Genomic DNA, 17,627 nt, shown 5'->3' on the forward strand with positions numbered 1-17,627 from the left:
TGTCCAGCCCCTGGTTCTTTAGCATGGTCCCACAGTATTTTCTATGACCCTTAGGCAATCTCAGTCTTGGAGTACCAGGAGGAACAGCTGGTTAGAACAGTTATGTCTCTATGGCTAAAGTGATAAAATCAGCAATAAAAATGGCATCAAACACAGTTTAGAAAATGACAAATTGAGGTAACCATTAATATGTCACCTTTAACATATGACCTAGAGTTGACAAAAATTAAAAACAAACCAGAAAATCGTATATAGTAAATAAGTTCTTAATATGTCAATTTTACCCTCAGAGCAGAAAATTTAAAGGGGGCTAAGGAAGAAATAGAAGAGTAAGAGATTAGAGTCAAAGCCAGAAGACAAAGGGGAATCACACAAACTGAGGGAAAATGGTGCAGAGGACATAAAGGAAATAAAAGGAAGAACAGAACAACAACCACACAAAAGCTAGAAATCATGGTCATGCTCATTTAAAAACAAGATCAAACAATGGAGAAGAATAAATAAAAACAACAACAATAACAACAAACCAACAAGAGACAGAGGGGGGGGGCACTTCTAGTTTTGACTTTGCTGTCACTGGTAGACAACATATGGGGACAGAGTCCAGATCTGTGTTGACTTATCCCAGCAAGCCAGCAGTAGCTTTATGGTGGGGTGGATAATCTCAGCAAGCCTGAGAGCAGACCCATTCAGCCTGCGGCAATCAGCACATCTCCTGTGGGCTTGACCCCAGCTGAGAGCTGCTAGATAGACTCAGCAGTTGTTCCGAGTTCTCAGCTGAGCTGGTCCCTCTCCAAGATGGCTCCTAGCCAGCTGCTCTCTCACAAGGGACAAGGGAACCCTCAGCACTCACCACCAGCTAGTGCAGTCCTTCATGTCCACTGTTCCCTTCCACTGCTGTGTCTCTCCGTGGAGGTCCCTGGTATTGCCCGCAGTCACTATGAGTCCAAAGATTTGAACCACCCCTCCCACACAGAGTTCCTACTGAGAGAGAAAGTGCCCCTACCTCCTCCTTCTTCACTGAAGTTTTCTCTTTGTTCTCCCCGTGGGCTTCAATTCTCACTTCAGATCCTTCCTGGATCCAGGAGACCCATGTCCCTCCTTCTTGTCTTCCTTGAGTTGCTATATACCAGTGTCTGGATGACAACTGTCAGAGATCTCTTCCTCTGCTGCCTACCACCCTGCCAGTTTCCTGGATGTCTCATCTTCCTTCTTAACAAGAACTTTCAGAAGTGTCTGGTACATAGTATTTTGCAATATTATTTAATAATAACAATAAAGATATCTCCCTGAGTAAAGTGCCTACTATGTGCCAGAGACTTTTTATACATTGTTTCAATTGTGTGCTGTTCTTTAAGTATGAATAAAATCATTATAGGAATGACAACACTGAGGCTCAAAAGAGAGACAATCTGTCTAATGCTCAGCTCTGGTATATGGCAGAGGAAAGATTCAGACCCACATTTCACCGATTGAGTCCCTATTCTTCCACTTTCTGCCTCTGTTCGTTTCCCACCTTCCTTCCTTTTTTATCCTCTACCTCCTCTCTTTCCCCTCCATATCAGTATTTCTCCACAACATATTCCAACTCTGAGAAACTTTTAAAATGCTGGTGCCCTGGCCCTGCCACTCTCACCCTAAATGGGACCAGATTAAATTGGTTTGAAGTGGAACCCTCAACTCAGTAATTTTTAAAGCTCCCCAAATGATTTTAATATATTTCCAGGGCTCAGAACACTGCTATGCAGGAACCTTTAAAGTAACAGATTTGGAACACTTTTCATTTTAATATTTTTTTAGGTTTACAAACAGTTAAGGAGATAAATAAATAGTAAGACAAAAGTATCTTTCTCCTGAATAGGCCATGTGACCAATCCCAGCAGTATCTCTAGGTAACCGTTGTCCATAATGGGACTCTTAAAGCACAGGAGAGCCCAGTGTGGCTAAACCAGTGAGGGACAGCTCCTGGTGGTTCAGCTTAAAGAAATGAGACCCTTTCAGAAGAAAAATTGAGGTTTCAATCCAAAAGAAATTCAGACCATGTTGTGGCAGTCATTTCTCTATCTAAATTAATACTTTCATTTTAGAAGCAAACTCTAGCTGAAATACAGTAATTTGCTAAAATTAAGGCATCATCTTTCACACTTGTGACTGTTCTACTTTTTCTGTGATGGCCTTCAGCTGTGCTCTTTCTCTGTAAAGGGCTGATGCCTCTGGCCCCCAAGTATTCGCTGATTCCAACACCTCTTGCAGCCCCCTACATCTGCTGAGCACCATCTACAGCTTTTTCCTCCACTATATAAGCAAAATCTGACCATCCATGTTCCAGGAAAATATAATTTGCCACACCAGTGGAGAGCAGGTTTGGTGCTCTGCCTGTGGAATAAAACATCACAGTTGCAAAAGTACATGGAGCTGTCCATTCATACCCAGAAAAAGAAAAGGGAATTAATCTGTAGGAAAACATGCTGTTTTCCCAGCTATGGTAATCATTTTGTATCCACAAGCAAAACATTGATTTCTGGTATGTTACGTCCTAATTACAAATGTTAACCTTGATCATAAGACTAAAAGTATTTTAAAATGAAAGCTGGCCAATGGGCAGATGGAATCTTTCCAGATGAGTGGGCCCAGGGAATTCTTATTAATCCTTACTCTACATAGAAAATTTCCTTTCCAGAGCATTCATTGGATGGCAAGAAAGCTCAGTAAAATAAGCCTGGTCCTTAGAGAAATACTGAACTGGGTAGAATCACAAATTCCATCATTTATCAGCTAGGTATTCTAATCTATGCTTTGCCTGATTTTTCTGACCATTAATTAACTCACTATTAAAAGTAATTAGTACCAAAGTTACAAAGTCATTGAGAGGACAAAAGACAACTTACAAAAAGCACCAATTAGGGTTTTAAAAACACATAATAAATGATTCTTTTGGTGTAATCAAAGGATTTTAATCCCTTACTATAATGGCCATCAGGCACTACATCACTGTCTTTCCATCTGTCAAGTTAGACCCCAACCACTCCACCTCTTTTGGTATCTTTCCCATCCTCCCTGTACCTTCTCTGCCTACAAACTGGGCTGCAGTGGGGATTGAGATGAAGGAAGTACAGAGTGAAGCCTAGTAGGGGTAAGGACTAGAGTCTGACAAGACTCTTTGTACGGTGTAGAAATACAGGGTGAGTGTAGGTTGTTACTTCAAAACATGCCTTCTACTTATTTGAACACTCAATAAATGAAAACATCCACTTATCAAGCATTGGAGAATATTACGTCCAACAGAAATCACTGAATAATTCTCAGGCAAACTCTCAAAGTTTGTCTATGGTATGTTAGAGTTTGCCTGAAGCTGCTCTATTCAAAAGCATGAACTTTACACTGGAGGGTTGCATTAAATCTTGAGAAAGACTCAGCCCTCCAATCACACCTTCCTTGCCAGTAGCTCATGGGCCTGTTTGCACTCTCCCTTCTCTGTAGTGTGTGGACCGAAGAGTCTCAGTGCACCTTGCTGAATGCATCCATCACGGAAACCTTTAATTGCTCCTTCAGCTGTGGTCCAGACTGCTGGAAACTCTCTCAGTACCCCTGCCTCCAGGTGTATGTGAACCTGACTTCTTCTGGGGAAAAGCTCCTTCTCTACCACACTGAAGAGACAATGAAAATCAATCAGAAGGTAGGAGGCTGGCTCGCTGCGTTCCGCATAGAACTCCACACCAAAGTCATAACTCTCTGAAGTGCCCCTCTGCCAGCATTTCAAAGGAAAATACCACCAGGAAACAGGCCTTGCCTCTTCCATTCATACAACTCACTGTTTTGTTTGGAGAATATGTATTTTCTGTGTAAAGTATGGACAAATCATTCCCCCACTTTGTGGTGGTCCCCACTTAGGCCTGACTTCCATTTGGAAGGATAAATGTACCCTTATTTGTCTACAAATAGATGAATCAAAGTAAGAGTAGAGCTTAGTCAGAGATGTACCCAACAAAAGCAAAATAATGGGATATTTGTCATATACCTGGTAGCCACAGGATAAACTATATCTTACTTTTCCACAATCATTGTCACTTAGTTCTGCAATGTTGGGAATGTAAGAGACTTTTTGAACCTCATCCTCCTTTTGTCTAAAAAGACAATAACAAAGATCCATGGTACAAGGTCACTAAGAGGATTAGAACAGAGCAGGGCATGTGGTGCTCGACAAAGCACAATAGCTAGCACAAGGTAGCCCTTCAAACCATGGTCAGTGTGTGTGTGTGTGTGTGTGTGTGTGTGTGTCTGTCTGTCTGTCTATGTGTCTCCTTCATATGTTAAATTCAAAGAGGTTGAATTTGCCCACACTGATAGATTCAAGTCGACATGATAGATGCTTAACCAATGTGTATTATATTAAAGTTGTACATAAAATGTATATTTATAAGGTCTGGAATGACCAGTAAAGTGTCTGCAGAACCACCTGCCATTATCAGTTAAATATTTTTGCTTTTGGATTCACAGAAGCAGTTTATGTGTCCAGACAGCCTGATCCCATTGAGCAAGCACACAGTTGGCTCATATTCACAGGATGAAACCTTCATGTGCTCTAATTTGTCCCATAAAAATTTTTGCATCACAATTACCAGACTTAAATGGTATTGCTTATAGCTGCTGTGGAGTGCAGTGTGCAGTAGTTTAGAGGTTCAGTACAATTGGGAGTGAATAGGATTAGTTCCTCATATATGACACAAACTAAGAAAACTCATTCTGCATTTTGGTTACAATAACTTGAAAGAATTCTTGCAAATATCTCTGAGGACACACCTTAATGAATATTTCAGAGAACATTATTTGAAAATATTTTCTCTGATTTTCTTTCATTTGTAGTAGCCACAAACAACAACAGTCCTAATCTTCTGCTGCAAACCTATAAAGCTCAGCTCCCTTATGAGGTATTTGTTTTTCAAGATCTTGCCTCAAGTCAGATTTTTAAATCAAAGCTGATCTGTGATGATGAATGCCTATAAAATGCTCACATCTCCAAGGAACTGGAAAGTAGCCAAAGTTGAATAGACATCAAAAAGTAGGAATATTTCCATTTCCTCATTTTGACATTTTATCACTAAAGCCCTGCGAATGCATTCTTTAGGCTATAAGCAGGGAATAAAGCTACCATTAAAAGTCCTGGTTATATATTTAGCACCAGTACCTTGGATGCTCTGAGCATTGTCCTAGGTCATTGTTTGGTTTATCTGCCCTACAATTTTGTTTTTAAATGCAAATTATAACACAAGTAGAGAAATATGCATGAAATAAAAAAACTACAGCTCCAGTGTTTATTATAAAGAGATGCCACCATGTAACTACAGGAGTAAAACAAAAATTCCTGCACCTCATGATCCATCTTGCCTCTTCCTAAAAACCACAGGTTCTGACCCCTGCCTGAGCTAATCACCATCCTGGCCATTACTGCTACTGCTTTCTTAGTTTTCTTTGTAGTTTTAGCATTAAACATATGTGTATGCACTGGATTTTAATTTTTGCCTCATTCTAAAACATTATACACAAAACAATAAAAAAATTAAACAAATAAAACATTTTACAAATGAAGCTTAGAGAATTCTTTCACTTGCATCTGGTTTCATCCACACATCGTATTTGTTGGAGTAGTCCCATTTCATTGTAGTTCATCTCTGTAACTGTACTGCATTTCACTGTATACGTCTGCCAGTTTATGTATTAATTCTACTATTGATAGGTATTTTGAGTTTTCTGTACTTTGAGGCTATTACAAATAACTGCCCTAGATATTATTGTATATACTTCATTGGCAATGAACACCTGCATTTCCACCAGGTATCAATCTGGGAATGAACTATTTAGGTCATACAGTATATGTATTTTAAAATTTAATAGATAATGGCAAATGGTTTTCCCAAATGCCTATACCAATATACACTCCCTCCAACCCCACAAATTCAGAGTTTATATTGTTTCAAATCTTCACCAATACTTGATACCATCTATAATGGTAATTTGAGCTCACATAAAGACATTTCCTTCTAGTCTCATTGACTAACATTGCCAAGCACTGTTTCATCGATCTATTGGTCATTTGGATATATTTTTTATGTAGTGTCTACTTTTTTCCATTGGATTGATCTTTTATACTTTCCTTCTAATAATTGTTTAACTTTTGTTGTTCATTTACATGGAAAATATCACTTCCCATTAAAGAGTTCTTCCACTATCCATGTAGAGTACAAACAACTTCATTTTGATGTAGTTAAATTTTGTCAATCTTTTCCTTTTTGTTTAACGTTTTTGTTGCTCTGTTAATAAGTATCTACCTGACTTAATGTCATAAAGTCTCCTCCTAAATTACCTTATAGCAGCACACTGTTTCTCCTTTCACATGTAGAGTACAAACTGCCTGGAAATGATTTTTATACAGGAGCCAATTTTATGGGTTTATTTTTTTTTCATAAAGATAGCCACTATCTTTGAGTCCATTTTTAAAAAGTCCTCACAGAATTATTTTTACAATCCCACTTCTTCTATTTTCACAGAAGTTACTTAGTCTAATGCCTTTTTTAGTGTTTAGCCTGATGATTACAATAGCAGCTTTCACTAGTTAAGAATATTAAAATATTTTAACGGCAGTTGTTCTTTGCCCGATTTACATAGTGGTATCGTTTTATTCTATAAATATTTTAATCTCCCGTAGACATTGTTGCGGGTGTAAGTGTTAATACAGATCGGTCCTCATTGGTTTCCATTTCCAGCATTTCTCAGTCCCTCATGTCTAATCTTCCATCTGGAATCGTTTTTCCCACCCCTGGAAAACACAGTCTAATTAGGATCTATTTTATGCAGTTTCTGATCTAAAGAATTTTCTCAATTTTCAGTTGCCTGGAAATATTTGATTTTATTTTTATTCTTGAAAGATGCATTTGCTGAGCCCAGATCTGAGTTGGCTGCTGATTTCCATTGTTTTCCGGTCACCACTGTCGCTGGTTAGAAATCAGCCCTCAGTCTGAGCTCTCCTTCTGTGGAAGCAATCTTGGTCTATTTTGAAGATCATTTTCCTTAGTTTCATACAGCTTCACATTCATGTGAAAACTGTGCAATTGTTTCTATTGAGTCTTTTTAGCATTTCCCCGGTTTCTTTTCCTTTTTTTTTAATGTTCTTTGTCAATTGTACAAAATTCTAAGTCATTATCTCATCAGACATTGCCTTTGTGTTCACACTTTCCTGTCTTCTTCTGGGACTCTAACTGGCCATATGCTAGACTTTTTCATTATATCACCTCTGTGCCTCACTCTTGTGTTTCTATTTTCTCTTCCTTTGTCTCGCTTTGTTTTATTCTAGATGTTCTGGTTCAGCAATTCCTCCCTCAACTCTAGCAAATCTATTAACTTCATCCTTTAAATTAATTTTTCTTCCTGTGTTTTCAGTCCTAGGATATCCATTTGGTATTTGCTTTATCATTTCTATTTCCTTACAATATTCTAACTCTTCTCTTGTATGTCCTTTATATAAACAATAAAATTATAATTGTTTTAAAGTCTATTTTAATGATTTGTGTATCTGAAGTCCATATATACCTGCTCTAATCGTTTTCTTTCATTGACTTTTATACTGTCTTGTACTACCTGAATTTTTTATTTATTTTTAGACATCAAATATTCAAAGTTACTTATGACAATACCTTTACGCTTAGGGTGACATGATAATGTTATCTTCTCCAAACAGTATTTCCATTTGTGCTTGCCAGGCCCCTGAGGGCATGAGCCATTTGGGAGTGCTGCATTCTGAATTGATAAATTGCAATGTTCAGCTCTACTGCAGTCCTTGTGATGATCTGCCTGTACTTAGGTTGGCCATCACTCTAGGAAGCTGCTCTTCAGTCTTACCCAAAGTGAGTTCAGGAGTCACTGATTGTCCTTCAGTTATCATGCCCTCCCAGAACTCGGGAAGGCTGTCACCAGCCCCTTAGGTTCTCAGCTACCTCCACACTTAACAAATGCTTCTGGGGAAGATGCACCAACACTCGGCCTACTTCCATGGCCCAATAATTCTTTATTCCTTGCAGATTATCTCTGCTTTTGATTAAAAATATACATCCTGAAACAGAGTTGTCTATAGTCAGAAGATTATTCAACATCATGTTGCATTTTTGTGCAACATAAAGCATATTTAGCATATTCCCAGCAAAAAAGAAATAAGAAGTCTCAACCTCCCTTTCCAGTTACCCTCTCCAAGCCTCACCACAATAATGGTCTTGTCCCCAGGTACCTAGAAATAGGCACAGTGATTTTGAGATGCATAAAGTGGTACTGATGGTATTGAAGATGAGACAACAGGAGGCAAAAGAGTATCAATTAAGCCAGGGATTTAGCCCAGTGGTTCAAGCACTTGCCTGGTAAGTGCAGGGTTGTGAGTTCAATACCCTACCAAAAAAAAAAAAAAAGTGTCAATTAAGTTGCCTGCATGTTAGCAGAAAGACATTCAAAGGGATTTTACTTTTAAATTTTCATACCCTCATTTTTTTTCTTTAGCCTTTAAATCCAAAGCCCAGCCTCTTGTCAATGATACAACCAAAGCAGTTTAAGCTGATAAGTTGACAAGTCTTGTTAATTGGCTCAACGATGGTCTCTGGCAGCTGCAAATGTCCCCAAGGGTTCCTGCCTCTCTTGGCCACAAGGCTGTCACTGGAATTATAAACAGTAACTGATTATTACTCACTATGATTTTTGCTTGTAAATTTCTCAATCCCAATCACCTTTTAGACTTTAAATTTCTTTTGCCTACCAACGATTCCCAAAACATTTCTATCTGCTTTAAGGGCATATTGAAAATGCAGTTTAGTGTGAAATAAACACTTATACTTTCTACTATATAATATGATACCATACCTGTATGATTTTTATATGTAGCTGTCACAGGGAAAACAGCTGTTTTTAGAGGTGATTCCATAAATCAACTCTTTATTTTTCAACTTCAAATTGATCATCATATTTCATTTTGTCACCCATTCCAAAGTATTACATATTACCTAAGGCCAGAGACTGTACACATCTACACAAGAATTCCTCAAGTTTACCACTAATGAGATGGAGTGTGATAATTCTATGTTGTCTGTGAGAGTGGAGTGTGGACTGCCTGGCCTTGGTAAGGCAGTTAGCTCATCCCTAGCCTCCACCTGCTGGATGATTGGCACTCACCCCTGTCCATTTATGACAACTAAAAATATTTCCAGATAGTGGCAAAGAACCACTTAGATTTCATGTAGCCGTACATTTGGATTCTGTGAGATCCTAGGATTCTATGCAAAGCTCATAAGTTCCTCTGCACAGCACTGGCAGAAAAGAAAATAATGAATCTAAATGGAAAAATAAGAGAGACCTAGAATTTTTAACTGCCTACTATGTGCTATCTGCTCAGTTCTATGCTAAAACCTTATTTTAAAAGAATTTCATTTAAAAATATATTTTAAAACAATTCTATTTAATCATACTCCTAAATTAATAGCCAAATTTTATCAAGAGCTAAATATAACAGATGCTATATAATACTAAATATTATACAAGAACTAACTTATTTAATTGAAGCAGCAATGTCACATTAGGCAGTAGTAATATCCCTTACTTTATAATTACTAATCCTAACTCAGAAAATAGTATTCCCTAATTTTGAAATCACCAACTAACTAGATCTGAATTAAAATCCATGGTGACTTCTAATGAGAATAATCTCATCATACCCTCTTGAAAAGGCAAAGGTGACAGATCTGAAAAATCAAAATATACATCATTTATTGGTATATTTTGATGAGCAGAATCTACATCATTCTATCACATTCCAAGAGGTTACTAGGATCAACAGAAAGGAATAAATTTATGGTTTGATAATTCTGTAGATTCCAGGTAAAGTTAGGATTGTGTATTCAGCACTAGTTTACCAAGAGTAGATAAAAAAGCAGATAGAAGCTCACTCTAAAATGGGCCAGAAGAGGGTTAGGAAACATGCCCTGATGTTTGATAGTGGGCATTCCCATAATTAGCACCTTAAATTTTGACATTTTATCAGATATTTGCTGAACCTTCCTATGACCCCAGATTCAGAGTTTGTCTGTATGATTGCCAAAACTGGTCAGTCCCCACCAAAAACAAATGTGGAACCACTGAGATGAAATGAAAGGAAGAAAATGACTGAAAGAAGCTCACATAAACATTAATGCTCCTGAGCATTGAGAAGAAATTCAGGGGGAAAAACCCTTTGCCATCTCAATGTCAAGAAAGAGGACCATGGCAAAGCACCAAAGTCAAATTAGAGTCTGACTCACTCTGGGGCAAATGGGATATGGCGTGGACCCGGAAGCCCCACGGTCTAGGCTATCCTGAGTGTTGACTAATCTTACAACTTAGATGCTTTTATCTCATTAGTGAATTCTCTGGATCTTTTAAGCGTCTTCTCTACTTCAAAACAAGCAGAAAATGTCATAACAGATGTAAGAGCTTTGGGTAAACACAGGCAAAGAAAAACCTCTCTCAGGGAGGAACTTTGTCTCAATATTGAAAGAAATGGCCATGCAGAGCCAGGCATGGATTCTATTTACCTTTTCTCTACCCAACACTTTAAACAGCCCTTGTTGCCAAATAAGACCAACACTAGAGGAGTAAACTAAAACAATAATAAAGAGGAGTATGTCTGAGAAAGGGAAAGAAAATTAAGTCTTAATTTTCTCTCTCAATTCCTGCATCCATCACTAAAGTACAAAAAGCTCTACAGATAAAAATATACTTATAAGTTAGAGTAAATCAAGGCTACCATAATGTTTGAATAGTGGAATTACATCTTTCTCTCTACCATAAAAATGGTACATTGATATAATTAATAAGTGTGTGCATAAAATTCTTTAGGTACACTAGAAAAAATTCCACTCACTTTGGAACTAAGAATATGTATTCCAAATGAGCATTTTATTTATTTAACTCAGAGACATTGTGAATTAGAATGTCCTGGGTACTAAGTTTTTAGAGGACATTTGTGATCAATCTCAATGATGATACAGTCTTTACTAAGACTGTCTTTTACTTTAAAAGCCTTTGACATATTTCTGACCCATCTCATCACCTCACCCTTATTTTGTACTCTGTGTTTCTCTCAGATTATCTTTTGTTATGTTTTTGACATGTCTGTGCATATCACCTGGCACATTGGCATAATATTTATCTGCATTCAACAAATAGTATTTGGATTTTATTTAACTTTTAACTGCTTTTTGAAATAAAATATTTCCATTTTATAAAAATTTTAAAAAACAACTGAAGAACAAACCCCTCCCTGGAGGGAATTCTGAGAAATTGGGAGCCCTCTTCCTGCCATCACAAGAGAAAGGAGGCTGGCAGGTTACCCAGCCGTGTGTGCTCCCACAGCTGTCCCACGCACCTGCATCTCCTGCTGCAGGGTGAAGGCCTGTCACCTGGCTTCACACATGACCACTGAAGCATGTCTGTGGAAATCCCAGCAGGCAGTCACTCAAAACTTCTGCCCAGGGTGAGAAGAAAAATAACTCTGCCAGTATAAACAATCCAGGAAGTAAGCCTAAGAAAAGGAAATTTTTAGACATGTTTTAAAGAGTTAGAGAAAAAAATGTAATTACTAGGTCTTCATTACCATATAAGGGAAAGACCATCAGCAGACATTGAGGACCTGAGTTTCTCAGAGCTGAGAAATGGGACCATTGGGACCATTGTGTGGCTTTCTATCTAAAGAGAAGCTTCTGTCTTCTGTAAAGTATTGAAGAGATTGGGGGGAAAGTTAAGATTTACTAAAAAAATCAAGATTAAGAAGAAAGATACTGAATGTCTACCTTAAAGTTTGGGGAGGCGTCTACATTTCTATGTTAAGGCACAAAAGAAAAAGTTACCTACAGCCACAATAAAAATAGTAACATACTTTAGTCAATACTTAAGTTTATTATGTATAGAAAACAATTACTAATATATTCTTTTCAGTTACATATCATTCACAGTCTAAAAGTCAAATATTTTCAAACCTCCTACTAAAAAATGAATACTCTAAAATTGCTGAGATCTCGAGGGCTGGCAATTTAGGTCAGTGACGTAAGCACCTGCCTGGTAAGTGTGAGGTCGTGAGTTTGATCCCTGGTACCAAAAAAAAGAAAGAAAGAAAATGTTGAGATCTTTATCTTTTCTTGTACATTACATTTTTCCTACTGGGTGTACATTACATAGCAAAATGTCATTTGAATGTTTGAAAGGTTGAAAAACATTGTATAATATATTCTACATCAACCTCATAAAATTATTTTCCAAACATATGCTGAAATCGCAAGATAACTAAATCTTTACTCCAAATTCACATTAGCCTCAAGAATACACATATGGCTTTAGTTTGAGCCAAACAACCAGATACAGGATCCTAATGTAGAATTTAGCATAATCATTGGATTCATGCACCTGGGGGGGGGAAGAATTTAGCATAATCAAATCTCTTAGGCCAGAAAGGGAGAAATATAAGACAAGAACCATGGACAGTTCTTCCCTGTGAAAACCACATAGCTGCTAATTTTGCCCTCCATAGGAAATTTATAATTAAGTATGTGGCACTTTATTGATGATTTCAGAAGATCATGTGGACAAATGGAAAACTGCAGGAGGAAAATGTGTTTATAAAAATTTATTGATGTTTTGTGAATATTCTTCTTGTAACCCTGACATAAATTTTCTAGGAAGTCTCTAATCCAAATACAGGTGGAACTGGTTTTGAGAGTCACATAACCTGCCTACAGTAACACATTAACCAGATTTCCTGAACATAAGTTAGGAGCCTTTAATTCTACCTCATATGTTCATTATCTCAAAAGGAGTCATCAATACTAATTAACATATGGCAGAATTTTCAGGGGCATAACAGTCAAGCAGGAGCCGGTTTGTATGTGCATGTTAACGTGCGACACCTGGAAATGTTAGGAAGGGTTAAAGCACTAGGGCAAACCATCCTTTCTCAGCAGCTTCCGCCTGTTGTTCCTACATATGCCACTGGCCCTGAGGGCCCAAGACCTGTCTTGTTTGTAACATGTCCCATCTGGCCACCCCAAATGCATGCACATCAGCCCCTAATGACTTTAAACTTTAATAATCAGCTCCTGTATTACAGCCATGTTATCTAGTCTCAAATGTAGTTTATATCTTGTTTTATTTGGAAGAGTATTACCTAGTGATAGAATTATTACCATTTGGCTGACAAAATGTTTCTTTAAAAACAAATTTAAGCCAAATCAATTCGCAAGCACATAAGCAAAGGGAAAAACTTCATATTTAATGGAATGACATTTTTATTGAGATCATTTCAATAACTTAGCACTGTTGACCACTGAAACTACTACTATAAACTATCTTGGCACAAAAATATACCTGAGCATTTATAATCTAAATTGGCTTTGTTTGAATTCAGCCATAAATGGTTTTTCCACTATTTATTTTTTCTTACTGTTTTGCTTCAAAAAACCAATTTTAAAATGTTAAAGACACATAAAAGGACTGACAGAAGGTACCCTTATAACTGTCATATAGCTTCCTGTTCTAGAGTCATCCAAGATGACTGAAAAATTTGATGGAAAATTTGCTTTTGGCAGTCACGGTCCAATTGTTGTACTAGGTTATAACTCATTGTGAAATTTTGGCTTCCTAAAGATGTTTTTAGACCCTTAGTGCTTTGCCCATTCCAATACTCTGCTACACTGACATTTATGAATATGTTCATGTTTCTTCTTAGATGCTTACATTTCAAAGTGTCAACCGGGACTTGCTATAAGAACATCACTAAAGCAGGGTTTATAATGCCAGCATGCATTACTTAACTAATCAAAGAAATTTCCTACTGATAATAGTCAAACAACCCATTAATTACAGCTCAGTAAAGTATCTGTGTACCCACTAATAAAGTCAGAAGAAAGAGTACTCCAAATATACTTTTAGCTGAAACATTTCATTTCATCCATATTTTCTTCCTGTATAATCTAGAGGTTTAATTTTTTTCTGAAATTTCAAATCCTACCTCAAATCTCATAGCAGTGAACCTCAGAATTTACTCATAGCCCACCTCATCTGTATCTCTGCATATAATCTGGTAAATCGTTCACTGCACAAACTAAGGATACCAGTCACATGTTAGAGGTTATTGATATAAATATATCATCACAACTTTTCAATTAGTAAGTGGCAATGATATGTGGATTATTTTTCAAATCCACTTATTATGATGATTTTCCAACTGAAATAATAGTGTTCTGAAGAGGAGCCATAGTTCTCATAATAAAGGTCTATAGTTTGACAGCGATCCCATAGAAACCACTTTAATTCAGGTAAGTTAGTGCAAGTAATAATTTGATAACATATATAGAAGGAGTAAGGAATCTTTTTCTTCTGCTGAGGAGAGGCACTCACTGTAAAGAGAAGTGTTAACCAGGGATCCACATATCACCAACTTTAATAATTACATTCATTGTTACATCAGTCTTGAACTCTTCAGAGATCACTTTTAAATTAGTAAAATATGTTATAATAAATCTAATTATATAGCAAAAAAGAAAAGCTACAAGGAAGTTATTTTAATTCCAGCTGTATCCAGAGAAGAGATGAAGAGAACGGGAATGAGAATGGGAACGGAGGACAGGAAGAGGGACAGAGATACAAAGGGAAAACTGGTGGAGGTGGGGCATTGGAAGAAAGGTGAGAAGGAAAGAAGAGACGTAACAGTAGTAAAGAATCAAAGGATAGAAGTGGGCAGAGAGAAAAGGAGTGATATAGAAGAGAGCAAAAAAAAAAAAAACATAAGAGAGGTGGAAAGACTGGTAAATTCTCAGGTTAGTACTAAATGAAGAACAATGATTTGGTCCTGTTTTGTTTCTCTCGGGCTTATGAGAAAAGCTACTTTAGCAAACTAAATTAATATGGCTCACTCATCATGGGCTATTTGTTCAGTATTCCTACACTTTCCAAGATTCCTTTTTCAGTAGTTCATCAGAGGTGTAGGTGTTGCTTTTTTGTCTTTGTTTTTGTTTTTTAATGACAATGACAAGATAATCACAGTGACTTGGCTAAACAAAATGAAGTCAAGCCAAAAAAAAAAAAAAAAAAGAGTACACTGCCTTTAATACTGGCGTAATGTGGTAACTTTTGATATGATAGAAACAGATTGTATTCAGATTCTGAACAAAAGATGAGAAGAGTTCACACTGTTATCAGTCTTGTTTACATTTATAGACCAAGGAAATTTCAACTCCTCAGAGATCACTTTTAAATTAGTAAAATGGAGAAACACATTCCAAAAGGAATAATTAAAACCCACCACACTTATCTACTGGGAGTCATTTACTTTTTTAAATATATGCAATATGGCATGAATAAATCAAGCTAGTTAACATATTAATCATAGTTTGACTTTAGTCAATAATTAAATAATGTATAAATGAATTATCAAAGAACATCTTGGTCAGATGCAATAAAGCATTATATTAATCAATGTGTGATAATTTAGGGTTTATAAAAGCACCAGTTTGAGCATAAAAAGTATAACTACAGCAAGATTTTTCAGATAAAACCAAGCTCTCCTCTGTCACACACACACACACACACACACACACACACATAGCATCTTTTGGTGACGATGTGTCTCATTCTCCACAGTGCTCCTATATACCTAAATGTGGAAAAAACTTTGAAGAATCCATGTCCCTGGTGAATGTCGTCATGGAAAACTTCAGGAAGTACCAGCATTTCGCCTGCTATTCTGACCCGGAAGGAAACCAGAAGAGCGTCATCCTCACCAAACTCTACAGTTCCAACGTGCTGTTCCATTCACTCTTCTGGCCAACCTGTATGATGGCCGGGGGCGTGGTGATTGTTGCCATGGTGAAACTCACACAGTACCTCTCCCTGCTCTGTGAGAGGATCCAACGGATTAATAGATAAAAGCAAAAGGGATAAAATAGTTTTCTTTCAAGTTCAAATACTGTTTTCTTTCATTCTTCACCAAAGAACCTTAAGTTTGTAATGTGCAGTCTGTTATGAGTCCCTTAATATATTATTACATGTAGAGCAATAATGCAAAAGCTGTCCTATATGCAAACATGATGTCGTTATTATTCAGGAGAAGAAATACTGTTTTGTGTTAATTGGTAGTTTTCATAACTTTGTTTTGATAATGGAACTAGTATGTCCCTCTCGACTTCCGCCAAAACAGGGCTCAGTTCTTCATTTGCCAAGCTTTGTGGAGGAATGTAGACAATTTCAATGTGATAAAGTCTGTGATGTGAGTCATCAGATCTTCTGAATATAGGATTTCTTATCATTTATTGTTTACTGAAGCTATAGCCAAAACTATTTTTTCATTTATTTTAAATGGAGCCCTGTAGCAAGTTAAGGGACCAGATTTCCTACATAAAGGGTGTTCAGCATTTTCCTATATTTTTACCATATAACACTTATAAAGGAGGGAGAAGAAAGCAACTTTTCTTTCATTGTTTTTTACTCACAGCTTTAGGTTTTTTAGCTAATTTCCAAGAAAGAAGCTGTTTTCCTTAGTCAGTGATACAATCTCTCTATGATTTCAACAGAAAATGAACAGAGCCCTTTTTCATTTAAGACCTTGCTACTGTGTGAAAGAGTAATATTGACAAGGAGTTTCATTACCTGTGAACTGACTGAGTGTTGGTAGGTGCTCCATTACAATCCAGGAAAGTCTGTGCAACTAACATGTTTGAGTGAAAATCCTTATCTCATCTCAATTAAACTGCTACTTGCTGGTAAAGACTAGTGAGGTAGTTTCAGTAGGTAAAATCTACTGTGGCAAATTAACACATTGAAATGTTGTTCTTTGGAAGTTAATGAATGTCTAGTCTCTCTTTTGACAAGTGTTCCCTGTTGGGATTTTAAAGCTACGTACACAGAATATTTGTCTCCTCTACATGTTTTATTTTTCTATTTATAACTCCCTTTTTTGTTGCTATATTTTATACACAAAATAGACTTTTTTCCTAACATACATTTGGACTGAACAACAGATTTAAAGGGAGCCTTTCTTCGCATTGCTATTTACTTATTATATTTGGGAGGGAGGGAATGAGGGATTGGTTTTAAATAAAAACATTTCATCTTTTATTTAATATCAATATGAAAAGAGAAGACAAACATCTATCTTTCTCATCAATATTTAAGTAACTTTTTGTAATGTAGTATCAAAATTTTTTAGGCATTGCAAAATTTTACAAATCACTTGTGGACTGAATGGTAAAACTAATCTGCTGAAGTGGAAATTATTCTGCAATATTGTAATTCATAGTTTGACTTTTCATAAGCAAATAAATCCCTAGGGTGTAACCAGAACTTGAAATGTGTAATTAAAATTTTTTCTAAAAATCCATTAAATCACATGATATGAATACTTCTTGCATTACAAACTGACAAATCCATGATAGTCCAAAAAATGTATAATGTAGTACCTTCAGAGGCATTTTAAAAAATTATATATAAAGTTACTTTTTACATCAAACACATACACACAATGTGGTAAACATTTGGTAAACTCTTCATTCTGCTCTACCTTAAAAGTATAATTG

At 36.6% G+C, this 17,627-nt stretch overlaps 1 protein-coding gene across 1 annotated transcript in view; it reads left to right on the plus strand.

The window, feature by feature from the left end:
- Kcnmb2 (potassium calcium-activated channel subfamily M regulatory beta subunit 2) overlaps positions 1-17,394 on the plus strand; it is a 248,514-nt gene extending 231,120 nt beyond the window's left edge. The window contains exons 4-5 of the mRNA XM_063227197.1: positions 3,481-3,676; positions 15,697-17,394. Coding sequence (XP_063083267.1) covers positions 3,481-3,676; positions 15,697-15,981 — 481 coding nt within the window. The 3' untranslated portion in view covers positions 15,982-17,394. The remainder of the gene's footprint in view (positions 1-3,480; positions 3,677-15,696) is intronic.
- The last annotated feature ends 233 nt before the right edge of the window (positions 17,395-17,627 follow it).

The sequence above is a fragment of the Cavia porcellus genome, unplaced genomic scaffold (assembly GCF_034190915.1).
Source record: "Cavia porcellus strain 051 isolate PalLab524CR breed Dunkin Hartley unplaced genomic scaffold, mCavPor4.1 scaffold_17, whole genome shotgun sequence".
In the NCBI taxonomy this organism is placed as follows: Eukaryota; Metazoa; Chordata; class Mammalia; order Rodentia; family Caviidae; genus Cavia; species Cavia porcellus.